This window comes from Symphodus melops (assembly GCF_947650265.1).
Source record: "Symphodus melops genome assembly, chromosome: 17".
Taxonomy (NCBI): Eukaryota; Metazoa; Chordata; class Actinopteri; order Labriformes; family Labridae; genus Symphodus; species Symphodus melops.
In genome coordinates, this window is record NC_136707.1 from 21,142,279 (window position 1) to 21,168,787 (window position 26,509).

At 42.8% G+C, this 26,509-nt stretch overlaps 2 protein-coding genes across 2 annotated transcripts in view; one reads left to right on the forward strand and one right to left on the reverse strand.

Moving 5' to 3' along the window:
- Positions 1-3,431: 3,431 nt before the first annotated feature.
- On the forward strand, positions 3,432-26,445 carry LOC306838026 (testis-expressed protein 2-like). The gene is made up of 16 exons (XM_079365953.1): positions 3,432-3,441; positions 10,323-10,540; positions 11,439-12,959; positions 13,550-14,066; positions 17,853-17,983; positions 18,197-19,508; positions 20,836-21,036; positions 21,382-21,661; positions 21,816-22,003; positions 22,529-22,714; positions 23,336-23,435; positions 24,664-24,796; positions 24,901-25,038; positions 25,210-25,419; positions 25,511-25,631; positions 25,808-26,445. Exons 6-16 carry the CDS (start codon positions 18,333-18,335, stop codon positions 25,952-25,954), a joined length of 2,880 nt encoding a protein of 959 aa, XP_079222079.1. The 5' UTR covers positions 3,432-3,441; positions 10,323-10,540; positions 11,439-12,959; positions 13,550-14,066; positions 17,853-17,983; positions 18,197-18,332; the 3' UTR covers positions 25,955-26,445.
- Positions 16,544-26,509, reverse strand: part of drc3 (dynein regulatory complex subunit 3) — a 55,616-nt gene continuing 45,650 nt past the window's right edge. The window contains exon 14 of the mRNA XM_079365969.1: positions 16,544-16,555. The gene's annotated coding sequence lies outside the window, so the exon portion shown is untranslated. The remainder of the gene's footprint in view (positions 16,556-26,509) is intronic.

The window sequence follows — 26,509 nt, forward strand, 5'->3', positions numbered from 1 at the left end:
GAGGAAGTTTGACTGCTGCTCACTGCTCTCGGTCTGTGGAGGATGACAGATTTGGTTAAAAAAAAATTGTAATTAATATTTTATATAGTCTGTTAATAGCTGTAAAATAAGTGGGTTATTTTTTTAATATGTTCTACAACACATAAGTGCTCTAATTTAGAGGAGAAAGTGGCTGTTTTAGCATAGCCGTTTAGAACGTGCTTTTTTTCAACAACGCGTCATATGACGTCACATAAGGGAGTCCCGTTCTCTGACTCTGCTTTGATCGGCTTTATGCGTCTGTGTATGAATGAATGAATGAAGCCTTTATTGCCCCTGGGGGAACTTGTCTTGCACCAAGAGCATCAAGCACTTTACAAACAAACATTTAGAAGGCAGCACAAAAGAATTAAAGCACAAAAAACAGGCTAAAACATGATTAAAGAGGTGTAATGATACGTGGTAGTGAGTGAGAACAGACAGGATGCCTCACTGTAATAGTGTGTAACTTGCGCGGCGCACATCCAGGTGCACAGTGTAAGTGGCTTGATTATTCACAGTGTGTTTTGGTGAATTATTCTCACAACCTCAGAAACGATCGAACAGACACGTTGAATATTTCGGCATCAGACACAAAAGCGTTTATTAATGATTTAAATCTCTGGGTGTTTAACATCAAATATTATATACGCAGCGTTTAATGATTTGATCTGCTGGAATCCTCTGTTATATTCTGTAGTTTGCGCGTAATAGACACCGGACAGTCTGTTTTAATATATGTAGTCATACGATTTATTATAAATCCAACTCTGTTACAAGAGAGCGCGTGTGTGTGTGCGCGTGTGTGTGTGTGCGCAGTGGGGAAAGACGGAACGCGCAGTTTGGAAACGAAACGAAACACAACCTTTACTTCTGTCGGTCCTTTATCCCATTAAAACTTTAAACTTTTTGTAGTAGCCTAATATATGTGCACGCATTAAACTGTGGAGTGTGTGTGCGCGTGTGTGAGTGTGCGCAGTGAGGAAAGACGGAACGCGCAGTTTGGAAACAAAACGAAACACAACCTTTACTTCTGTCGGTCCTCTATCCAATTAAAACTTTAAACTTTTTGTAATAGCCTAATATATGTGCACGCATTAAACTGCGGAGTGTGTGTGTGTGTGTGTGTGCGCTGTTGTGCATGTTTGTGTGGATTACGTGCGCTGTGAACTCACGTCAGGAGAATCGTGCAGCATACACTGTATTTTCTATAACAACGTGAGCACTGGGCTGCATGAGGAATAAACAATAAAGACATGGTGCTGCATTTGCACAGGCCGTGTAATCGGGTTCTATGTCTGTCTGTCTCTCTCTCTCTCTCTGTCTGTCTCTGTCTCTCGCGCGCACAGCGCGGCACCGTAATATGTTGAACGGATTTGCCGTTTTTACAAGCAGCTCCCATACAATGTAAAGGTGAATGATCGTCACTTGCACCTTCTACAAATTGTTTTTGAATTGATTGAATGTGATTACAAACTTTACATAAGCTGATGTGAACACAGCACGAGCCCATATATGGCGAGCTGACACCTGTCACTCGGCAGGAAGCCTGCTCCGGGTCTCTCTTCTCTCCTGAGGCCGTTATTCCTCTAATCCTGCCTGTTTCTGCTCTCTATCACATCTAACAGGTTCAGAATAATAAGCCAGCACATCATTATATGTAAAGGAATACATATTTTCTTCCTATTTATTGACGGGAGTGACACTCGGATCCATGATTTTCTATGTTAAACAGACGGGGATTCAGCGGGACTCCCTTATGTTACGTCACAGCCGAATGCGGAAGTAAAAAGCAAAGACGTGCGAACACGTACTAAAACGTCTCCAGGAGACCCTGTGGGTTATTAATTTCAGAATTTCTTTAAAAACAGTATTGTTAACGTATTTCCCTATGATTAGTTAAGTTTTGTCTTTAACCTGCAATATGCTCTTTAAGCGTTAGCTGAGTTTACCTTCCTGATCGGCTCTTGTTTTGTGTGTCTTATCTCTCCGCAGAGTCATGGACACCGTGATGTTGCAGCTCAGGTGGTTTGTGCACCAGCGGCTTCATGCTGCTGCAGAGGAGATCCTGGGAGAGCTGCAGAAGACCGTCACCTCAGCTCTGTACGAAGCAGAAGTTAGTCGATCTAAAGTCTGCGGCACCAGCTGAGCTCACTGCGACATAAACAAGGTTTGGGACCTTGCTTATGATGTTCAATTTCCAAAATAATCCCTAAAGTATCGACGCTATGAATCAGGCTCCACGCTTTCTGCGCATGCGTGCACGCCGAGGTTCCCCACGAAATACTGCTCATGCTGCAAAAAGTTTGAGAAATTATTTAAGATTTAATGTTTTATTGCGCCAGCACTTTAGTCACAAAATATTACAACTTTATTCCCTTGCAATTTTAGTTGATTAATAACTTTATTCACACATTGGGACTCTTATTTAGAATATTTTAGTTCATATTTCTTTAATGTGACCCCAAGTACTAGTTTGAATCATGCATTTTACTGTTTTAATGTGTCAATAAAATTTAAAATGAATCACGTGAAAAACATAATATTTGACATTTACATATTGTTTATTTTGAATAACTTTATCTCCCATGGCTTTTATAGCTGTTGGAGCCTCACTGACCAGCAGAGAGGATTGTGATCAGCCTAATCTACAAAAGAAGACAGTACCCCCAAACCCAGAAGAGTCTAACTTCAGTCTGACTGTTGAGGTCCCTCATACGCCTCAAATCAGTGGAGACAGGGACCACATGGATGACGCTGACTTTAAGATTTCTGAGATAAAAGAAGAGGAGGAGGAGAAACTTTGTGATGACAGCTCAACACAGGAGATTATATTTCCTTCCCCTGAAACTGCGAAAACTGAGCAAGATGAGCCGGAGAGAGACATGGTCTTTGCAGTGCATCCAGATTCTTTAGACTGCTCTGATGTTCACAGGGAGAACAGTGACAGTTGTGAGGAGTTTGTGAAAGACAAAGGAGAACAGAACCAAACGATGGAGGGGAATGTAGAAAGTGTCAGCCCTGGATTACCTTCTGACAGTCATGCTAAAAATGAAAAGGGACGCAGTTTTTGCCACTTGTGTGGAAAGGGCTTTCAGTACATCGGCTCTTTGATGAAGCACATAAAAACACATGAGAACAGAAGTGACTGCAGCATTTGTGGGATGACATGCAAGTCAAACGACGATCTGAAAAGTCACTTGAAAGTTTGTCACAACAAGACAAGTTTTTGTGATATTTGTGGTAAGACTTTTGAAAATTACCGCAGTCTCCAGACACATGAAAAAATGCACACGGGCGCGATCGATTTTACGTGTCAAGAATGTGGCAAAACATTTCACAGAAGAGAGCATCTGATTGTGCATGTGAGGACTCACTCTGGAGAGAAACCGTATCACTGTGATGTGTGCGGGAAAGCCTTCAGTCAGAGCCAGAACGTCACGATTCATAAGAGGAGTCATTCAGGCGAGAGGCCGTATCATTGCGTCCTGTGTGGAAAACTTTTCAACACAAGCAGTCACCTCAAAACGCACATGAGGTACCACTCAGGAGAAAAACCGTACCACTGTGACATCTGTGGGAAGCGTTTTCGCCAAAGTGGACAGATGACGAGACATCGGACGACACACGCGGGAGAGAGGCCGTACGCCTGTCACGTCTGTGGAATGAGGTACAGGTTTGCACCTAATCTTAAGGTGCACCTGCAGACTCATAAGCAGGCAGTCGCTGATCAAAAAAATTAACTGTGTTAAACATGGACAGAGTCTCAAGGAGGATGTTAATCATTTGTTTCTAAAACTGACTTTTGACTGAAATGGGGTCTTGAAAGTACTTTCAGTCAACCTATAGCAACTGGCAAAGAGGTGCAGTGAAGGTGAGCCTCCGGGCAAACAAATAACTTTACAATAATAATAACAATAAACATACAAATTTATGAATAACTTTAAGGCTTAAAGAAGCAATATGAAACTCTGACACCTAGCGTTTAAAATCTGTGCTACAGTCCAAATTCCAAACATGGCACAGAGCTGTCACAGTTTGAGCTTCTGTGCTCTGGCTGTTGGTTTGGAAAGAACAAAATACAACAGAAACACTTCAGTATCTGCAGCTATAGCACAAGATGATGCACTTTAACTATACCAGGATATTTAAAAGTCTTGAGTAGGTGTCTATAAGGACTTTGACATTACCTGATGTAATCAACAATGTTTGTTCTAATGACTGTCTGCTCTTTTTAACCATGAATGTGTTTATGTGTTGTATCTATTTAACGTTGAGTCTCCTGTCTGAACAACAAATCGAGGTACCAATAAAGTTGTCCCACCTTTAAGGCCCTTTTCAACCACACGTGTCGTTTTCAGTCTCTGTGGATGCCTTGACCTCTGGTTAGGACATTTTTCTGGAACTTAAATATGCTTCAACACTCAAATACATGTAATACAACATCAACTATGAGCATGAAAACAAACACAGACACGCAGATAAGATGTGCTCAAGTAATTAAAGTACACTGGTTTTAATCAATCGTAGGGAGTCAGCCTTTGCTCTCCCAGGAACGCGTCAATGCGAAACATCGTGAGTCATCTTCGTAAATATACGATCTTTTTATGGTCGCACGTCACACGTGTTTTCTTCCGCTTCAGCCTCTTACACCCTCGATACTTGGTTGTTTAGTGTTTTCTACCTTTACGGAGAGCTCTTGTTTCGTCTACTTTTGAGCAGTAGAAGCGACGATGTTTGAGCTGAGGTCGTTCGTTCATCAGCGGCTGCTCGCAGCTGCAGAGGAGATCCTCGGAGAGGTGGAGAAAGTCATCACGGGCGCTTTGTATCCAGCTCAGCGGCCGATACAGGATCCCGACAGACAAAGTCCACAAGTGAACGGTCTGTGGCAGACTCCCAAACCTCCCTGTAATAGTAAGTTATTAATTATATATGAACATGTATGCCTGAACTATAATATTAAACATTCAGCTGTGACCAGTATAAAACAGACTGTTTTTGATGGAAAGTGTCATCACTTGTTTAGTTTTTTATTGTAGTGTTAAACAGGTTTACACATCAGACATGTCTTTAATTAAAAAAAAACAAGAACAGACTAACGAAGAGTAACCCATCCGGGTCCTGTTGCTGCGTTCACGTGCTGCTCGGGTGGTCCAAGTTTCCGAGTTGGGAAGTCGCTCAGTGTGTTCATGTGATTTTCAGTTCAGGAAAAGTCTGAATTATATCCAAAGCAAGAAGTTGAAATGCAATGAATTAATAAAAAAAACCATCTTAACATGAACAAAACACATTTTACCCCTCGTGTGACGTCAAGTCTGCAGGTCGGACAATAACAAGAGGAAACCTGTTGCTCCTCTTCAAACATGTGAAAACTTCTCTTCTGTTTAAGATCTAGAAAAAATATTAAAAAGTACGACTCTCAACATATTTAATGTTAGTTATTAATTTCTTTTAAATATATTGAAATCTGCTTTTGACAAAGCTCTTATTTTATTTTACAACATTTGCTTCCATGTTTTTTTGTTGTATCTCCAGAACCTCCACTGATCAACGGTGCCAAAGAGGAGTCACTGCAAATGATCTCAACACAGGAAGAGTCTTACTTGAGTCAAGCCGAGGCCCCGGGCCCCTCTGGAGCCGGCGAGGAAAGATGTGTTGTCCAGGTTGACTTTGGGATAAAAGAGGAGCAGGACGAACATGAACACAACAGCCAAACACAAGACGCCATGTATCCCTTTGCTGAAGGAGTGAAAAGAGAAGAAGATCGAGCAGAGAGTGAAGTGTGTGATGAGATGCAGCGAGTCACATCAGACGGCTCTGAAGCTTTCAGTGACGAGGAGAGGGTGAGGAGGAAAGGAGCGTCGGCGAACGTTTCTGCTCAGAGGGAAAAGGAGCGTCTCGTCTGTCCCACATGTGGGAAGGGTTTCTGGTACATTTCTCCCTTTGTGAAGCACGTAAAGACGCACAAGAAAAGTGAGTCTGTGAGGGCGCTTCTACGTAATTTGGAAAGTTCTCATAACAAAACTTTTGTTTGTCATGTTTGTGGCAAGACGTTTGCCACTGCAGGCGGCCTCAAAGTGCATTCAAAAATACACGCAGGGATAAAAGACTTTAAATGCCAATATTGTGGAATTACCTTCGTCCAAAAGGGGAATCTTATTTCCCACCTAAGGACCCATTCAGGGGAGCGACCGTTTCAGTGTGATCAATGTGGGAAAGCTTTCGGCCAGAAACAGAATCTGACAGTCCACAAGAAGAGGAGACACACAGGGGACACACAGGATCTTTGTGGAGCGGGAGTTCCACAAATTTCAGTGTGATGTTTTCCTAAAAAGACACAAGAAGATTCTTAAGGAGAAAACTCTTCTACTGTGAGATGTGTGGCACATGAAGTTATTCTTATTATTTTCTTAACCTTGAGTTCACAGGTGAATGTAACAGTCCACATACAGGGCTGTGCTTTCTAGAGGATGACTCTAGGAGGCAGACTGTATGCAAACACGCAGCATCAGTCCCCGACTTGTTTCCATTCAGTTTTGCAGTTTTCTCTTTCAACTTCTGAAATTAAATCTATTAGTTGGCAGCTATTTGACACGCATGCTTGTAGTGTGTTAAACAGACGTGGCTACGCTGGGTTGATCTTTTACGTCCTCTCTGCCTCCACTCTGCGCCTACTCTTCATGTGTAAACACTGCACATGTAGCGTACATTTTTGAGGACGTGCAAAGCAGACGCTTCAAACAGACTCGGGGCCAGGAGGCAGCCTTCATGTGAACGTAAAGTTAAAAGCCCATATTTATGTTAGAGAAAGCTGGTTGGACATAATAATGCAGACAGTAGGTAGCACTTAGTAACCTTTCTATGTTTGGATAAATTCATGCTGTTGTACAGAATAAAATATATTTGATTGCGCCATTTTCAACAATAAGCCAAGCACCAAAGAACACGTCTAAACTTCAGAGTGTCCCAACAATGACCCAGTGGTTAGTTCACACAACCAGTGTCCAGAGGCTGCAGTCCTCAGAGTGGGTTGTACAGTTTTGACACCTGTATCTCCTTTGCTGCATGTCATTCCTCTCTCTCTCTCTCTCTTTCTCTCTCTCTCTCTCTCTCTCTCTCTCTCTCTCTCTCTCACCCACCCTTTAGATTAAACTTTATCTTCCCTCTCAGTGGAGTAATTTGATGCTTGTTTCAGCATAGGACACAAAAAAACACAACTTCACTGTCTATCTTAAATAGTACAGATTGATTTCATTTGGTCTGTTCAACAATTTTAAGTAGATTCTGTTCAACTTTAAAATATCCACTTTAATAACATTGCCTCTACCTCATTTATACAGCAGAACCTCCACTGACAGCCCAGACTTTGAATGGAGAGAAGGAGCTGCAGGATAGCTCAAGACAAGAGGAGTCTTTCTTGAGTCAGGTTGAGGTCCCGGGGGTCTCTAAAAAGATGCTTTGTCCAGATTGACTTTAAAATGAGTGGAGACGGAGACAGAGGTGACAGCCAAACGCAGGAGGTTATTTACCCGTCTACTGTAACGGAACACGATCAGCCAGTGAACGAAGCTTCTGGTGCAATTCCACCAGTGTCATCAGACGACTCTGAAGCGGAGAGTGAAATCAAAGGCAGTGACGAGGAGACATGGACAAATGTGCCTGTCCCTACTGAGAGCCATGGTTAAAAATGTTGTCATGAATGAGAATGTATAGGTTCGACGTAGAGTAAACACACATTGGTGCAAGGTCAAAGAAGATGTCTTGAATTTGATTGTGCCATTTTCAACAAAAATATATTTGTTTGTTAAAAATGTTCTTTTAATGTGTATCTACATTTGGAAGTTGAATAAATGACCCATTAAATGGACAAAACTGTCATGGATACACCTCAGGGATTAAAAAAATGAGCACTGATCTGATCGTGGTTTCAAACAGAATGTGTTTACGGGTTTACCTATTAAATTACACCATATTGCCATATCAGTGGATTATTTTTATGTGCACAATCACACAATTTACAGTCAATGTACACAATAGAGAAAATGCATTCCTCTTACAGGCAGCTCACATTTATGATCTTCTCATTGTTTTTACATCTAATTTAAAGAGGGAAGGGCATCTAGATAACTCAATTGCTGTTGTTACTTTAATTACTCAATAATATACAATATTACATTTGTCGGCGATCCGCGAAGAAGAGTGAGTCATCATCTTTTATACGCGATCTTTTAATTGTCGTCCCTTGACATTTGACTTCCGGTTGCAAATCCCGCGCTGAGCTGCTTGTGGTCTGTAAAGTTGTGAGCAGATTTGGTTTTGTTAACTTTTTGCGTGTTTTCGAAGCAAAGATGACACAGCTGAGGTCGTTCGTTTATCAGCGGCTGTATAAAGCAGCAGAGGAGATCTCGGAAGAGGCGGAGAAATTCACAGCGTCAGCTTTGCTCAAAGCTAACGGTCAACGGCTGAAGCAGGAGCGCGACTCAGGTTCGGCTAAAAACGTGGTGAAAAGTGACTAAAACACAACTGCTGATTTCCTTTTGTACTGTTGTGAAATCGCCTTCAAGTGATGATAGTGGCCTGTTTCTTTAAGCGTTAAGAGGGCGCCGTGTTACGTTGAAACTGAGTCTGTGGTTGTCATGGTAACAGTAAAAAAAAATTTTAAAAAAAAAAACCAACGAAAAAATGTCCTGACTTTAATGACTCTCATGCTCTGAAAAAGCAACAGAATTTTTTTTTTTAAAAATCTGTCATGTGTAGCAGGTTGTAAATCTGTCGACACTCTGTCTGCCCTGGGTACCAATCTGATGAACCAATCACACGCCTCCTGGTCTCCCCGCTCGTTCTCGACCCCCCATGCATGCACAGCCCACACTCAAAGCTTCACTCAGTTAACATTGTCACATATAAAAGCTTGACTGTGTGGGGCGACTATGGCTCTGAATCTGGAAGGTTGAGGGTTTGATCCCCGGCTCCTACATGCAGCATGTCCGATGTGTCCTTGGGCAAGACTCTGAACCTGGAGTTGCTGCTCTTGTGGTCGACGAGCTGTGCCTTCGAATTGCCCCACAGTATAAATAAAGTTTAAAAATATATATAATACTGTATCATCAACATAAAGAGGAAGATTTACGACTTTATCAGAAATGTCTTTATTATGCAGTGAGAATAAAAGTAGTCCCAGGATAGACCCCGTGGGTGCTCCTGTGTTGGTAGCCCCAGCTGTTCATTTAACTTTTAAGGTAATTAACTTTTGCTTTCATCTCATTAATATCCACAGAACCCCATCTGACAACCAGCGCTCTAAAAAGAGAGGAAGAGTCAAACTTGATTAAGTCTGAGTTCCAGACTGACCTCGGCATTAAAGACGAGCAGGAAGAACACAGACAGGAGGGGAAATCTTCTGCTAGGAGTCAAGCTGATCTTCGTGTTTGTCCCATGTGTGGAAAGGGCTTCCGATACATTCCTCCGATGGTGAAGCACATGAAGAAACACAAGAAGATCGACGATCCAACAAAGAAGCTCATAGATGAGTTGCAAAGTTTTTACATCAGAAAGATTTGCAATGTTTGTGGCAAGAAGTTTGCCAATACCTGGGGTCTGATACTTCACTCAAAAAAATGCAATTAAAGACTTTAAATGTCAAGATTGTGAGGAAATCCTAAATCGCTTGGAAGGAGGGCCGGGACAATTTCAAATCAGTTCATGAGAAGAATCTTTATGTTGAAAAGTCTTCTCTTGTGTGTTCGAAAAAAAAACAAGACTTTGGTAAAAGGTCAAATGCAATTTGAGAGTTTGCATAAATACACCAGGTTAGAAAGTTTCAGTCTTATGGTGTTGAGTTCGAGGGAAGCTGCCTTACAGTCGTAAGGTTGGCTACCTCTGTCCACATGTTCAAGTGTTGTGCAAGATACTGAACCCTGAGTTGCACCAGAAGCCATTTTAATGTGTGGTATTGTAGTACTGTACTAACTACTAACTCATACGTGAATTTCACTTTTGATAAAAGGTTCTGCTAAAATAAATTGTTGCACTGTTAAATGGTCAAAGGTCTATCCTGTCTTTACTGAAGTTTATACAAGTTAATACAAACATTCACAGAAGTCCCTGTAAAGAGTTTTCAGAAGTTCCAGATCATCTCTTGATGAAGAGATGTTTTCAGAAACAACTACAAAAGATCTTGTTAGTGCATCTTCCCCTGTAATATACGATCTTTGTAAGCACCGTCTGTCGAGAAGCACATCCGCTGTCACAAAGCGCGCCGTACCTGAAAAAGCCTTCCTGTCCATCTGCACTGTCCAGTCCAGTCCAGTTTTTTTTTGTTTAAAGTTTCGGCCACTTTTGTGCACTTTGGACACAACGATGTTCCAGCTGAGGTCGTTCGTTCTTCAGCGGCTTCACGCAGCAGCAGAGGAGATCCTCGGAGAGGTGGAGAAGAAGCTTGGTTTGTGCCAAGTCAACGTGCAGCAAGCAAACAACAACAATGATGCGCGTCAGAAACTAGGACGCCTGCAACACATTTCAGGTATGTCATTTGTTTTGTACTGTTCTTATTGAGGTTTTTTTAGACTGTCGTAGTTATTTTGAAGATAGTTGGAAGCATGCAGAACGATGGTGTAACTTGTGTCGTGCAGGCTACTTTGCATTATTTGATGAATCAGAAATAAAAGTTCATTCTGCTCGGGAAGAAACCAAGTACATGAGGACAGGTAGATGAAGATTAAAGCTCCAGAAATGGCTCAAACATGAAGTAATTTGACTAACTTTGTTATAGTGAGCATCCTCACAAAGAATGCATGGTAAAAATAAAAAAATCGATATCATCATTAAAGTGTTTGAGATTAAATTTACAGTTTTTCTCGCTCATGTTACACATAAAATACCACTGTGCTGTTTAAAGCTTCAGAACATTTTAAATACAACATATTTTAAATATCATGATGCTGGTCTCACAACCTGATTTAATTAAAATGTTTTTTTTAGGATTATCTAATCGACATTTAGCTGTTTTGAAGTCAATTTATGCGTATTATATTTTATTGGTATTTTCTTAAGTCCCACATTTCTCTTTACTTATTTTCCTTTATAAATATAAGTAATGTTTTTGTATTTTGAGGTTGTATCTGTTCTAATGAGAAAAAAATAAAAAGTGATTATATAATATTATAAGACATAAGAAACTTTAGTTCAAAATAAAATAATTGAATGAATAAATAAAACGCTCCCTCCATGTCCGCACGCTCTCTATTAGCGCCCTCTAATGGTTCAAACAAGAGCTGCTCAATACATGTTTTTTAAATCGATTCAAGTTGTGTTACATGCACTCTTTAAAGGAAACGTCAGAAGGGAGTTCAGGGGGCAGTTTCACTTCAATTTGAAGGTGGTTTTTTTTGTAACGTTTGCATTATTGTCTTTGTTTACAGAAGTCCCTTTAACCAACAATGTGGAGACTGGTGTGCAGACACTGCAGACCTCAGCTCAGGAGCCGTCCTATATGAGTGTTGCTGATGTCCCAGGTTTCTGTCAAAGCTATGCACACAACTGTTTTGTTCAGATGGGCTTCAGGGTGAAAGAGGAGCAGGAGGAACGGGAAGTCGACAGTGAGACACAGGAGGTTGTTTCTCCTTCTCCTGCGGCTGTGAGAAAGGAACAGGATCTGTCAGAGGCACAACCTTCAGTCGAAGAAGAGTCTAATATGAGTATGGATGAGGCTCAAGGCCCCTCTCAGGCTCTTGAAGGAAGATACTGCCTCCAGATCGACTTTGGGATGGAAGAACATGCAGACGAAAGCGGAGCAAAGGAGGCTGTTTTACATCTTGCTAAAGCTGTGAATCAGGAACGAAATCAGCAAGAGACAAAAGTTTGCAGGTCTGAGCCTGAGAGCCGTGGCAGTGATGAGGAGTGTACTAAGAGGAAAGGAAAACCGAAAAAGACCCAAAAAAAAAAATCTACCAGAAAGGATTTAGCCAAACGTAAGACGGCGTGTCGCGTTTGTCCTTCTTGTGGAAAGGGTTTCACGTTCATCCATCACTTCAGAGAGCACATCAAAACACACACGAGGACGAGTGAATCTCAGATGGAGCTTCTAAGCTGTTTGCAAAAAGCGCACACAAAAAAACGAGCGTGTGATGTTTGTGAAAAGAAGTTTCCCACCACTGCTGCTCTGAAAAGACACTTAAAGTGTCACACGAGGATGAAAGACTTTAAATGCCAAGACTGTGGTAAAAGCTTTCTCCAAAAACAGCAGCTGAAGGTCCACGTGAAGACGCACTCAGGGGAGAGACGGTACGACTGTGATGTCTGCGGACGGCGGTTTAACACACGTGGTCATCTCAAGTCTCATGAAGAACGTGTTAGAGGAAGAAAGCTCTGCTGCGATATCTGTGCTAAACGTTTTTGCCAGAGGGGTCAGTTAAAGCGGCATCAAAAAACACACCAACCAGAGAAAACGTAGAGTCACCAGTATGAGGATGTGAAATCTTTATGTTTCTTATGATTTCCATCAAACACCAGTTAAGAGAATACAGCTGTTGAATGTTTTCAACCTGAATGTTCTTTAGATTAAGCTTTTGACTTTAAGATCACTACAAACAGGTTCGTTCAATAAAGACAAACATGTTCTGAAACTGTGGAGCTGGCGTGTTTCTATGGCAACAAAAGATGTTTCTCAGGAAATCCATGTTTAGTCACTAGAGCATCCCTGGAGACTTTCCCTTCATGACATCACAAAGGGCAGCAGCTCAAATACTTATTTCAACTTTTCAAAAAGGAGGATGATATGTTGCCTTTAAATTCCAGATACAATCAACAAACAGTTTTGATTTCACTGACTGTCAAGTGATCAACTAAAAAAAAGTGGATGTGACGACTCTGTCCACCAGAGGGCGCCATTGACACTTCCATGGAGAGAATTCAGATCACTCACATCAGTGTTGTTTTTAAAGGTGAAGCAGCAGATAGGTAAAGCTGACCATGTCTCAACTTTTTTTTTGAAAAACGTTTTCCTGACATCAAATTCAGTTTCAACATTCAATATTGTCTTTGTGCTACTTTTTTTTTTTTTTTTTTAAATATGGGTTTTCAATGTGTTGCAAATCAACCATCCCTGTTTTTATTTATTATTTATTTCACTTCGCGTGCCAACTTTTTATAAATTGGCCAGTGGTCTCAACCAAAAGCCACTATTTTAAATATGAGGTTGGTGCCGATTGGCTTATGGTGTAAAGTCCTCTAAGCAGGAAGACAAGGTTCAAGTCCAACCTGTGGCTCCTTTCCTGCATGTCATTCCCCCCTGGGTTCCTACTATGTCCACTGTCCTGTTCATTGAAGGCTAAAGACAGGAACATCGAGAAATGTTCTCAAAATTACACGTGAATTTCTGTTATATCTTTGTACTATAACAGATCCCTAAACTACTCTAAAATTTGATCCCAGTACTCGTTAAATCGATGTATTTAAAAAAAAAAAAAAAAAAAAAAAAAAAAAAGGATTATGTCTTTTCAGAAATAACTCTGGCATGAATTATCTTTTCCAGGTCGTGCAATTACATAAGTGTGCGTCCATGACTGTGGTGTCAGAGTTGAGCTCGGTGTGAGTGTTTTGACGCTGCAGAGAGCACAGAGGAGCAGCAGCTCCGTCAACTGTTGGCCTCTCCAGCATAATCTGGATTAGGAACCGGTCCAGTCTGCGGCGGTGACCGGTACGCCAATAATCACATTATTCTGCTTTGAGTTGACGCTTCGTGAAGCCGAAAGCAACGCAACGCAGCGAAGACGCGTCGCCAAGTCCCTGACGCGTTTGAATCAAAGGTAACGTGTCTGTCTGGATCCGATCGTTTCAAGGAGTTTTGCATGATTTTTTTTTTCTTTTCCTGCTTCAAGCTGAGCAAAGTTGGATGAATGATTGTTGGCTGCCTGCGGCTGATGCAGCACAGCGCACTCTGCAGCATCCTCCAGAAGACGGAGCACTGCAGACTGAGAGCCTGAATAACATATGTGCTCAGAGCTCCGCCGCTGATTTCATCGGAGCAGCTGGACAAACGTGAGAATTAGGTGAGCAAACGCCTGCTTTTTTTGCACCTTCATTGTTTAAGGACACAGAATGCTTCCAACAGACCATGTGGTGATGGATTTGGTATCTCTTTAATTCCACTTTCCACTGTTAAGCACAAAAAAGTTAGAAGGGACAAAGATGTTTGGTGCCTGATTAATAGTCTTTGGGTACAGCAGATTTATAGTCTCAGTGCACCCTTAATGACACGTAATAAAGCTCTTGAAATACTTATCACTCACAGTCCTGTGCCAAATGTGTCAGGGTCAGATGGTAGTTTGAGGACAGAAGCACAGACGTGTCTTATAAATGAATGTTCAGCCTCTCTTTAAGAGTAATGCACGGTTACATGAAGAGTCACATCATTTCACAGAACTGGGATTTAAAAAAAAAAAAGAGAAGATTTCAGGAATAAAATAAATATTCTGCTGACTGTCTATCCCCATGTGGTTGTTAAAAAGGGATAAAGAGGTCAAATGGAGGGCAGAGAGGCAGGGATTGAATCGTGTGGAGACATCATGGATAAAATGGGATTTTCAACTGGTCATGTAATTCCTTTCTCTCTTTTTTTTTTTTTTTTTTTTAACCCTCGTTGATAAAACATTGAATGTTTAATCAAATGCACACGTTTGGTATTGCTTTCCACAAGTATGGTTGTTTTATTCTGCACGTTCAGGGTTGGGCGATGTTGACCTAAAATCACATCTCGGTGTTTCTCAGCTTGAAGGCGACACATGACACATGTCTGGATATTTTGTTGAAAACAAATAACACAAAGACAGATCTGAGTCAAATCTTTACAGACTTAATGTCACACTGACTTTCAGTAACAGCCAGCTGCACAATGTCAACATGTGCATGTAGAATGCTCCTTGCCTGCATGGTTAAATACAATCAGCTGTGAGTTTTGCTAAGAGAGAGAGAGGCGGAGCAGGGTGAAGAGGAGAAACAGGTGAACATGGCGACTCTACGGAAGAATCACACATTATTTGAACACGACATAAACTACATCGTCGTCTCCTAAACCTCGTTTGACATTAAACCAATAAACATCCGATATGTTTCCCAGTCTTACGCAGACAGACAGATGTGGCTTTGTTTACTAACCGTTGTGAAGTCAGGCCTCTCAGCTGTACCTTCCCAGGAAAGGATCCATTCACATGTACAGAATTAAAAACACTGATGTCCCTCGCCATTATTACAAACTATCAGAGGTCTCCAGGTCACACTGAGCCAGTGTGAATAAAGCAAAACTGTCAGAAACTACTGACATCATTAAAGAAATATCCACATTTGAGCAGTTTTTTTGCTTTTAAACAGACTTGTTTAAGTCCTTTTAAAAGCTGAATGTTCAACGTCTTTTGACTCCAGGTTTTTTTCTACTTATATAAAGGAAACGGAATACTTTTAGAGTTTTTAATCACAGATTGGAACAACAAGTCCTCTCTGACAGACTGAGACTCCTTCTCTGTTGATCAACACACTAACAGGTCATGAAAGGTAACTGCAGCTGCAGCTCTAAATCGACTGTTTTCTCTTTGAAAAGTCAAATAAAGTTCATCTATAAGACGGTTTCTCTGATAGAAACATCTTTATATCAGAGCCAGCTATGACAGCTAAGACTTCTCACATCTTTCTCCCTCATTTAAATGAACCAGATTTAGAAATTGCTCTTCCACTGATGATTAAATCGCTGATTCTCGTTTCACTTCCACCCCTCGTGGGTTTGAGGCAGAGTTCCCCAGATAGTTTTTCTCTCTTCCTGCTCCTGCAGAATTTCATTCGTAGTCCTGAGCTGCAAAATCCCTGCTGACTCTGTAGTCCGCAGGGCTGCAAAGGTTTCCCTCTCGATGTCAGCTAGAATCGATTCAGATCGACTCATGAGCAGAAAGTGATTGGAGTAATGCAGCCGGGGGGGGGGCGGGGGGGGCAGCAGCACTTTTACTTAATTAAATAAATCTGACAAACAGAAGCCAAGCTGGTGCTGAAATGTGAATGTGTGCAGAGAAGTGAAGAGATAATGGAGGTGACAAACGTGCAGCCTCAGAACTGGTTTCATCTGGACCAGGACAGAGATTTGTCTTATCAAAGACACGTCTCATGGGTCTCACTTATGTAAGAGTCCCTGCTGCAGCTTAAACATGTTAAAATTGAGTCTCTTCAGAGATGCACGTTAAGTCGTGACGACGCTGTTTCTTTCCAGATTGAAACATGAGAGTGTCTGCAGCATGAAGATGAAGATTGAAACCTAAACTGACAAAGAAATGAGTCCGTCAAAGCCTTCGTTTGTATTTGAACTCATACATACATTTTTAAATACGCCGTCGAGATCAAGGCCTCTTTGACAGGGCTGACCTGTTAACAAGTGCAGAAGTTGTGATCACAGATTCAAAAACACAAACCAATTATCTAAACTCTGAGAATAATGTGTCTCATCTCTTACAGCAAACAGAAGTATTGTGTTTCTATCAGCCAATGGGTGAAAATGTCCCCGTGAATATGCTCAACACTGAGAAATGTTTGGCTCCTGAAAGCGACCTGTGACTAAAAGTTGTGTAGCTGATGGTTTGAAAAACCAAAATCTAGAACAGAGAGACACACTGATTGCCCATTCATCAGATTGAAATCTTCTGCCAAGTGTCTTAATTTCCTGCCGTAAAAGCCTCTTAAAAACAGAGGATCACAGTTAATCCACTATCTGTCTGGGTCGGATCTGGCGGTTGACTCTGTACATTTGGGCTGCAGGATACTCGTCCGCAGTGAACGGACTACACCCACTTATTTTTCAGTCTCCAAAGGGTTTACCCACTTCTAAATCCCCTGTGATTCACACCATTACTGGTAAACACTGAACATGTCACAGAGGCTGTTTATCCTCTGCTGGACAGGACACAGAAAAAAAACCCATTTGGGGTGAAGAGGAAGAGTAGACCCACTTCTTCAGGCAGCACTACGCCCATGCTGTTCAGTGATTGTTGCTTGTTATGGACCGATGAGCTACAGTATAATTGAAATAACACACACGATCACAGTCATCCTCCACATTAGCAGGTGCTTTTACAAATGAGAGAATTTGTCTGGGGAAATCTGGTTTCAGATCTAAATGAGTAAAAGTCTCTACAGGCAGAAAGACAAGCGAGTGAGTAAAATGTGTCAAAACACAAACAACCTAAAGGACCAAGGCTCCTGAATTTGATCCGAGCCTTTAAAGTGGGATTATCTGTGACTCTGGGATTAAAGTCTCTGTTTTAACAACTCCTTATGATGATTCCAAAAACACTGTGGGTTAAATGCACACACACACATAACCACACTATTTCAATTCCTGTTTCCTTCCTCGCGGAGGAATAAGAAAAAAAACGACAAAGCGGAAAGCACAGGAGGGAGATTAGAAAGAAAGGTGAGGAGGTGAAAATTAGAAAAGGGCAGTGAGGACGGGAATATGAAGGTCAGAGCTGTTATGTAGTGAGCGAAATGTAAAATGTTAAGCCGTCATTCAAGGTGGAAATGTTGCCAAGGGTTTTGTTGTAGCTGTTCATTTCACTGAATTAATTTATCGTTTCAGTTTGTATTTGTTTCGAAAGGCTCGGCTGCACACGGCCTTTCATTTCTGTTTCCAGGACACGGGGACACATGGACTCCAGCACATAAATCCAATGGCTATAAACAAAATAAAATCAACACAAAAAGAAGAAAAAAAGGGGAAAAAAACAGAAAATAAACACAGAAAGCATCTTTGAGTCATTTCACAGGTTCTTATAACTGACTTATTATTTTCCACTTTAAAGCTCCTGTGATCCTCCATCAACCAGACCATCTCAGTTTAGATCGGACTAAGTGAGCGACGGAGGCCGGGTCCCTCGGAGGCTGGGTCATTTAAAGATCCTGACCCATGAACTGACGGGACACAATCCACAAAGTGATTACAGCTTTTTGTACACAGGGTGCAAAAATCAATGCAAACCACAAGTCTTTCACAGAAGCTTTAATGCTATCCAACAAGCAGCCCATGGGAGGCCCCCCTTTCCTCCTGAACGTTAATGAATCCTCTTACAGTACAGTCACAGGATGCTGTTAATGAAATAATTATGTTTTTATTCATCTTCCTTTTTTTTTCTTTCCCACTTTCAAGGTTCCAACATGACGGACTGTAAGCTAACCAAGGAGGATATCACGAATCATCAAGTGCAAGTGTCACACTCCAAGTCTCCAGGGATGGCTGCTCTGTTGGGTTAACCACTTTTTTTTTCGAGTTTCTTCCAGCCAGGATGGAGGAGAGCAAGCTCATCTTCAGCCTGGACCGCCATGATGAAGGTCCCATCGTGGCCTTTTCCAAAGATAAACCACGGGGCGCGGAGAGCCAACCCAACCTCACTCTGGAAATGGAGTTAGATCTGAGCCAAGGCCAACGCACCCACCCACCCTACCTGCCTCACTCCCCCTCATCCCCGGGCTCCCTTGCTGATCTCTGTGGAGAACTTCCCGTCTCCAGCACCCTCGTCAAGTCCTCCTCCACTGACCTGGAGCCGAGTGAGAGCGGGTCTGTACGTAGCAAACCTCTGCTCAGTTTGGTAAAGTCCCTGAGCACGGAGATTTCCCGCCGGGTCGAGCCAGAGGTCAACCTCTCCAAATCAGACTCTAAGCTGCATTTGCATCCCCGAAAGCAGTTTACTCATCCTAGAATCCGCGAGGCCAAGCCTGAAGCGAGAGGACGTAATGAAGAAAACAACTGGGAATCACCTCCTTCACCTGGCAGCGTGCCTCCTGCCGAAACTCTGGGAAACTCGCTGATCGCGGAGCTGGAGGACACTCGGAGGAAGTTCTCCGAGGCCATGCAGGAGCCTCTGAGCATGCTGAGTAAGATCATGGGGGACGAAAGCTCCGGCAGCCCCAAGCACGGACGGGCAGGAGACTCACAAGCCTGCCAAGGCAGCTGTGGGAGAGACGGGGGAAGTGAAAATGTAGAGCTAAAGTGTCGGAGAAGAACTGAAAGCGTGTGTGACTCACCCCTGAGAAGACTCCAACAGAGCTCGTTGATAAAGTCCTCCGGATCCCCAGAACACCACACACACAGCAAAGACAGCACGCTGGAAATTCACACTTATGGGGACGTGATTCAAGTGATGGAGCTGCAGAAGGGATCCAAAGGGACTCATCATAAAGCTTTCCCTCAGTCGAGAGTTTCATTTCCGGTCCCGCCACTCCCTTTCCACTGGCTCCTCTCCGTGGGTCTTTTAGCTTATGGTTTCTTCGTGTTGCCCCTGCCCTCCTATGTGACAGGTCTATCTATTGGGATTGTATGTGGCTTCATGTTGGGCCTGATGGTGGTTTACATGTTTGCCCCTCGACGCTCGTCTGCCAGAAGGGACAGGGGCTCTCGACTGAGCAAACATCTGCAGATGGATCCACTGAATGAGGAGCTCACAGATGAAGAGTCCTTAGAGGTAAAAACAGTGTGTGACAATAAAACAGCACACTGAAGTTTATCTAAACTGTTCTTCCACTGTTAGATCCATACAGTCATAAATGAACACGCAGATCCATAAATGTGTAAATAGATTCACACATACATAAACAGATTTACGGTTGCATGAATAGATGCATCCATTTGTAAGCACATCATTGTATTGTTGTCTTACTCTCTCCCTGTGAGCCCCGTTTCCACCAAGTGGTCCGGTTCGGTTCAGGACAGTAAACTCTGATCTTGCTTGCGTTTCCGCAGCCGACCGTATCCTTACACATCACTAAGTCACAGTGGCTCTACATACTGTAGAAGAAGAAGAACGGGACACAAAAAACAAGGACAGATAATAATTCTTGTGAAGGTCTGCATTTTGTGTTTGACTTTTATCAACACTGTTGCACAGAAAGTGATTTATTCTTTCAGCAAATGAGTGTCTAGCTCCGACCTCTAGGGTTGGATCAGTATAAAAAGTAGGATGGTACGGACTTCATGGTGGATCTTTAAATGCTTTTGTGGATCTCTTCAAGCATTTGCAAATAGTTTTGAACCGATATTAGCTCCATAAACTTGTCTGATTGTAAAATTTCCTGGTTTAAAAGCATCATGCTTAATTTCCTTCTTTTTTTTTTAACGTCCCAAATATTCGTGCACAAATTTAAGAATCAAATATTTCCCGTTTCCTCTTCAATACTATTGGAAAACGACACAAGTGAAGTCCACTTGTTCCTTTCATTGGTAAAGCACAATTTGCCTTGCTCTGGATCCAACGTCGATATTATTGGCTAGTGAAGTTGAACATCAACCAATGGCTGTGGCTGACGTGTTTTTGAGCGATGCATTAGAGAGCACTAAAGAGACTGTTGTGATGGTGTTATTTTGACTATAAACACGACACCCATAGGGAAAGCAGGTTACTGTGAATAAAGTTCTCCCCGGGCAGCTCTTTGACAGTTATGCTGAGAGATTCAAACTGGTCCTCTGGCTCGATAAATGCAGAGTCAGCAGGTTGAAATAAGGATACGAGGATGGAGGAGTGACTAACAGCAGGCTCTCCCACAGTGTTAAATGAGACAGATGTATTCTGCAACGTCTCGTGTTTCCCCTCCTGCTGAGCTGCAGTTTGCACCTTTCACTGTGACGTTTTATCTGACTGAGAAGAGATTCTGCACTGTTGTATCTTTTCGGATATGTAAACACAAAGATTAATGCCCTGAAAACAGCTTAGTGCAGCTATAAATATGAGTACGTTCTAAATGAAAGTGTGATTATTACCCGTGGTAATTTATACCCCCTTTGTTTGTCTCCAGGGCTGGATGAATGAAACGCACAGCTACGACCCCGAGTCTTTCCACCAGTCCATGCTCCATTCTGTGTTTGTCGCCCTGGAGGGAGGCCGGCTACACCTTGCATACCCACGCGCGCACATCCCCCGCTGGGCGGCGTTTGACGAGACGTCCCACGAGGCTGCGTTTTTGCGAAGGCGCACCTACCAGCTGGCGAACTGTAAGGTCAGTACACATTCTCACTTCTTTGTCCCGGAGGAGTTGACTTTTCGCTCAGAGGGGGAGCAAAAGAGAGGCGAGCTGAACTCTCACCTGAACTCTCATCTCTCTGCACCCATATTGTCATCTGGCACGGAGAAGAAAGAGCAGAGATGTGATGATGTGTTGAATGAATTTGACCCAGCTCCTGTCCCAGGTGTATACTGATGCCTTCACTTCCAGAGGGGTAACAGAATAACCTAAACGGACAAGCTAATTAATGCAGGAAGTGTTTATTAATGAGCACTCCTAACCTTGAAAAAATAAAATAAAGTAAATAGAAAATAATCATCTTCATATTTTCTTTTCCAGGTGTCTCTGTTGCCGCATGGTTTGGCTCGCAAGAGGGTGTGGAATAAAAAATACCCCATCTGCATCACTCTTGCAGAGGGGGAAGTAGGGGAGGAGAGCGTCATCGAGGGACAGGAGGAGGAAGAAAAGGCCGAAAAACACACTATTCCCGACCACCAGCTTCCTGTCACCCTGTACCTGTTCGGCCGCACAGGAAGACAGAAGGAGGAGTGGTTCCAGCACTTCCTGTCGGCCTCCTGTGCCGGAGCCATGAGCAGTGTGAGCACGGAGGAGAACGCAGGTGAGGAGTTTGGTGATTTGGTGTAATTCAGCAGAATGTGACAGAGAGTGTCTGGAGACATTTTTATCAAACTGTGTTATAAGTCAGAGCTCAGTAAAGGATGGAAAATGTCACATCATCTGTTTCCATTCTGTTTTTATTTATACTCACACAGAAGCACTCGTAGGAGGGGAAGTTGAAAAAGACAGCACAGAGGAGCTGCACGACTTGCAGGGAGCTTTGAAAACAAGAACTCTGCTAGACTACAGCAACTATATGACTCAACTGATCGTAACACAGAGCTGCAGCACCATCCCCAGCCCCTGCAACAGCGACAAGGGAAGCCCCACAACGCACAGGAAGGTCAATAAAACAACACGTTTAGTTAGCTTTTAGAGGCAGTATGGGGTTTTTTGCAGCAGTTCTTTCCATCATGACCAGATATGAACGCTTTACCTCTTCTCTTTTTACCCTCTGCTTGTTGTGCTAATATGCTACATGACTCTGGTCAATATCAGCTGCTGTTTCAGTGTTGTGCTTCGTGCTCGGGCCAGCCTTGAGCGGGATGCTGGCTCAGCGAAACACCTCCATGCTTACTTTACCAAATGTTACTGTGCAGAAATGTACGGTATCACCTGCCTGGATGGATATTAATAGAAAAAGATTGTGATACATCAGCAGTGTACATAATTAAGCTGCTAACTCTGACACGGGGTGTTTACGATTGGCAATCCTCGAAGAGAACGTCTTTTGCTGATGTTTGGACGTGGCTGATGCAGAATCAGCACGAAAGTCAGAACAGCAATGAAAAAGAGTTTAGTTCTTTTAAACTTGAATAAAAAAAAATGTCTGTGCAATGCTTTCACATGTATTTACTGGACCTTTCAGATTCACGCTGAAGAGCCTGGATCTGAAGGTCAAGCGGGAGATGAGTCCAGCGGAGGTCACTCTGCAGATGGCCAGCCCACCTGGGTGAACTCCTTGGTGGGACGGATCTTCTGGGACTTTCTCCGGGAGAAGTACTGGACAGATCAGGTGGCACACAAGATCCAGAAGAAGCTCAGCAAGATCAAGGTGAGACGGGATGAGGACGTTGATTTATCTCGATGTTAGTCAGTATTGTGTGTAGGTCAGGAAAATGATCTTCAGGATTGATGCTCCTGTTTGTGCTTTATATGGTCACATTTATCTGTGTACACCATCATCAGCATCAAGTGTCACACAGAGTTATGACATTGCTTCGCATCAGTCAGCTTCTTGTAGGTCACATCTCTCCAAACTGTCACTGGATGACAGGATGGGATCATCAGCACTGGTTTGTGCACAAGGTCAAAGGATGGGACGTGAGGCAGAACAACACTGCAGCTCTGTTTCCTGTGCATGTATGTGTGTGTGTGTGTGCATGTGTGTGTTTGTGTGCATCCGAGTCTGCTGATAATGCACTCTCTCCAGTTTGTAAGGCAGGAGGAGAGAGAGAGGGGAGAGTAGTACTGATGGCACCACAGCGTCTCATTACTCATTTCCTGCTCTTCTCTTCAACCCACACCGTAGCTTAACCTCTCCTATCTTGCTTCTCACACACACACACACACACACACACACACACACACACACACCCTTCTTTATGTACATTATGTCCCACGTGAACTCGTGTAGCTTGTGTACTCACTGAAGGTGTCCTTTGTCTCTTTGCAGTTGCCATATTTCATGAACGATCTGACTCTGGCTGACCTTGACATGGGCACCTGTCTCCCTCAAGTCCTCAGCACTTCCAAACCTACTCTGGACCGCAGAGGTACACCTGTGTGTGTATTTACACTTGGACATGTGTCGTTAGAGAAGCACTCATTTATACACATTGCTGCTCTTTTGAGAGCTAGCTGCCTGCAGTGTGGCTCTGTCAGTCCTCTCCTTTGGACTATAACAACAGCAACATGATGGTAGAGAGCAGCCAAAGTAGACACATTCTACACTTAAATGTACAAGTAGATATACTTGTGCAAAAAAGACTCTGATAAGTAGAGGTTCTAATTCGCCTTCTTTACAAAATGTAAATTGATTAAGTACAGGCTTTAAGTGACTGTTTCTGTGCTAGGCTAACTGAACGAGCAGAGGAGAACTTCCACGATGCATGGAGATCAAAAATGTCTCTTAGAGGTCAAAAAGCTTCAGAAACTTTATTAAGACTTGTGCATCCTGCACCATGTCATATTTGAGAAATAATTGAACTTCAATTATGAGAAAATAAAAGTATACTGAGCATGCTTAGCATAGATATACGTCATTGTTTCCAGGGTGAAACATGCAGAGGAAAACACGAAGCTCTGTAAAAACAATGTAAAAACACATCAAGTAATCGACAGTGTTGGCTCATTCACTTTATCGAAGTCGTAACAAGCTCCCTCCCACTCTGTTTTGGATTGTTTTAGTTTTTCCTTTTTGTATTGAAGTAAACTTCTGGCAGGACTTGTAGGTAAAACATCAAGAAGTGGTATATTCAGTGGTTTATTGTTTTATTAATTCATTCTGTTCATGGTTTGAGCTCAGTCTTTGGGAAGATGTCCCTCCTATGTGGGGACACTCTGATGCTTCATGTCCTCGACCTTCACAGCTGCTACTTCAGTTTAAGTCTTGTTTTATCTTTTCTTCAATCACTGTGCACAAGGTTTACGCAACAGTCTTTACTGAGTTCTCTTCTCTCAGCCACATTTATGCAGTCGGCTCAGCCCATGATCCCATTTGTTTCATTAAACAGTTTGCCGTGTCCGCTTTAAAAGCTCTCAATTGTCTGCTCCCTAGGGGATTAGCAATCCTCTTGACTTGACTTAGCTCAACTGACAATGACATGCCTGAGCTTTCCTACATTTGTCTCATGTGTTTTCTGGAACGTCACTGTTCAAATCCTGCTCAAAAGGAGATGTTGATTCAACCTGCTAACCAAACCCTGGCTTAAGATCAGAGTCCCTTTAAGAAACCTAAAGCAACCTGCCTTTCCCCCCCTCTCTCCCTCCCCTGATCCCCAGGCCTGTGGCTGGAGCTGGAGGTGGTGTACACAGGCTGCCTTCAGATGACCCTGGAGACTAAGATGAACCTTTGTAAGCTGGGTAAAGATGGAGATGACGAGGCACACGGTCTACCAGAGACTCAGCAAGTGGGGTTAGGAGCTGTTTCTTTTTTATATTCTTTAGCAAATAATAAAAAAAAAAGTTTATTTTATACTCAGTGGCTTGCATTTAAGGGAATTCCTGATTTGTCTGCAGCTCCAGGCCCAGGCTGTGCACACTGGCTGATAGTGATGAAGAGTCATCCAGTGCGGGCTCTTCTGATGAAGAGGAGGTCCCTCTGTCTGAGGTCCAGGGGTCTCTGGGAGAAAAGAGCCCAGTCGTAACAGCTGAAGGGTGAATAAACAACATTTGACCTCCGACGTTTGTAAAATATTCACATCAAGTATAAAAATCACTCACAATCACTTTGGTCCCAGTTTAGACTCACCTACTTGACACCATATGACATGTAGAGACATGGTCCACAGTCCCTGAATACAACTGTGTCCATGTCCTCCCCTATAGGCACACGGGTGGCAGCACAGGCAGGAAGTTCTTAAGATTTGTGGACAAAATAGCAAAGTCCAAATACTTCCAGAAAGCCACAGAGAACGAGTACATCAAGAAGAAGATAGCTGAGGTGTCCAACATGCCGCTGATCCTCAGCGTTGAGGTCCTGGAGCTCTCTGGTACTCTGGCTGTAAACATCCCACCGCCTCCTACTGACAGGATATGGTACTAACTTTCTCTTTTTTTTTTCTCATTTCTTACCACACGTTTGAAGGCTTGAGTTTTTCCTTCTCAAACTGTCTTTTTGTCTCTTCAGGTACAGTTTTCGTACACCTCCCAGGTTGGACCTCCATGTGCGTCCTACGCTCGGGGAGAGGGAGGTCACATTCACGCACGTCACTGAGTGGATCGAGAAGAAACTGCAGTGTGAGTTCCAGGTGAGTCCATCTGTGAAACTGTATTTTCTGCTTTTTACTTTGTGTCCTCATTTAATATATTCTATTTCTTAATTTCTTATTGTCATGGACCAAATAACACCAAGACAAATTCCTTCTATGAGCTAACCTAGAAAAGAACAATTCCAAATTCTGATTCCCCTTTTTCCAATCAACAGAAAGTGTTTGTCATGCCCAACATGGACGATCTGTATCTGCCTCTGATGACATCCGGCCTCGACAACCCAGCTGCATCCCAACAGTCCTCCATCCACTCCTCGTCCCATCAGTCCTCCATGGAGTCCCAGGAGTACCTGTCGGAGTAGCCACAGATGGAGCGGTTGTGATGGAAACAGGTGTCCTGCAGTTATTGCCTTTATCTCGAATGGATTTTTGAGGCTGCTGCAGCTCGGGGCCCGTGCTCAAGGTAACAAATGCAGGATGGACGCCTCCTTAAGGCAGCGCTACAGAGACCTCGGGCCGTGAGAGTGGTACAACAGTGCCCCCTATTGTGAAGATAGTTGAACTGCACCAAAATCAAGTCAGAACCTGTCAGACTGTCAGAACTGATTGCACACTGGGTTTCTAAAGGGGAACTTTTCATTCTGACGTGATTGAAGGTGCCAAACTGAAAAACTGAATTTCTTTCCCCTCGTCAGATCAATCTCCCTTTAAAAAGAATGTATCCATCCACTTTTTTTACTAACCCTGTTATTGGCTATGAGCCTGAAGAAACATGTTTCTCTAATCAATCATCCCTGTGCATGTTATTTCTTAACAGTGTCCATGTGCTCATTGATTTATCAGTTAATAAAAACCTATAAAACTGACTGTCTTTATAATTCTTTGATTTTGTGGAATAAAGTAACACACAAAACACA

Bases quoted from the DNA above. Each gene is read 5' to 3' on its own strand.
- LOC306838026 (XM_079365953.1), top strand. From the start codon at position 18,333: ATGGAGGAGAGCAAGCTCATCTTCAGCCTGGACCGCCATGATGAAGGT. The intron at 23,436-24,663 runs GTACACCTGTGT...CCTGATCCCCAG, and splicing joins ACCTACTCTGGACCGCAGAG to GCCTGTGGCTGGAGCTGGAG. The intron at 25,632-25,807 runs GTGAGTCCATCT...TCCAATCAACAG, and splicing joins AACTGCAGTGTGAGTTCCAG to AAAGTGTTTGTCATGCCCAA.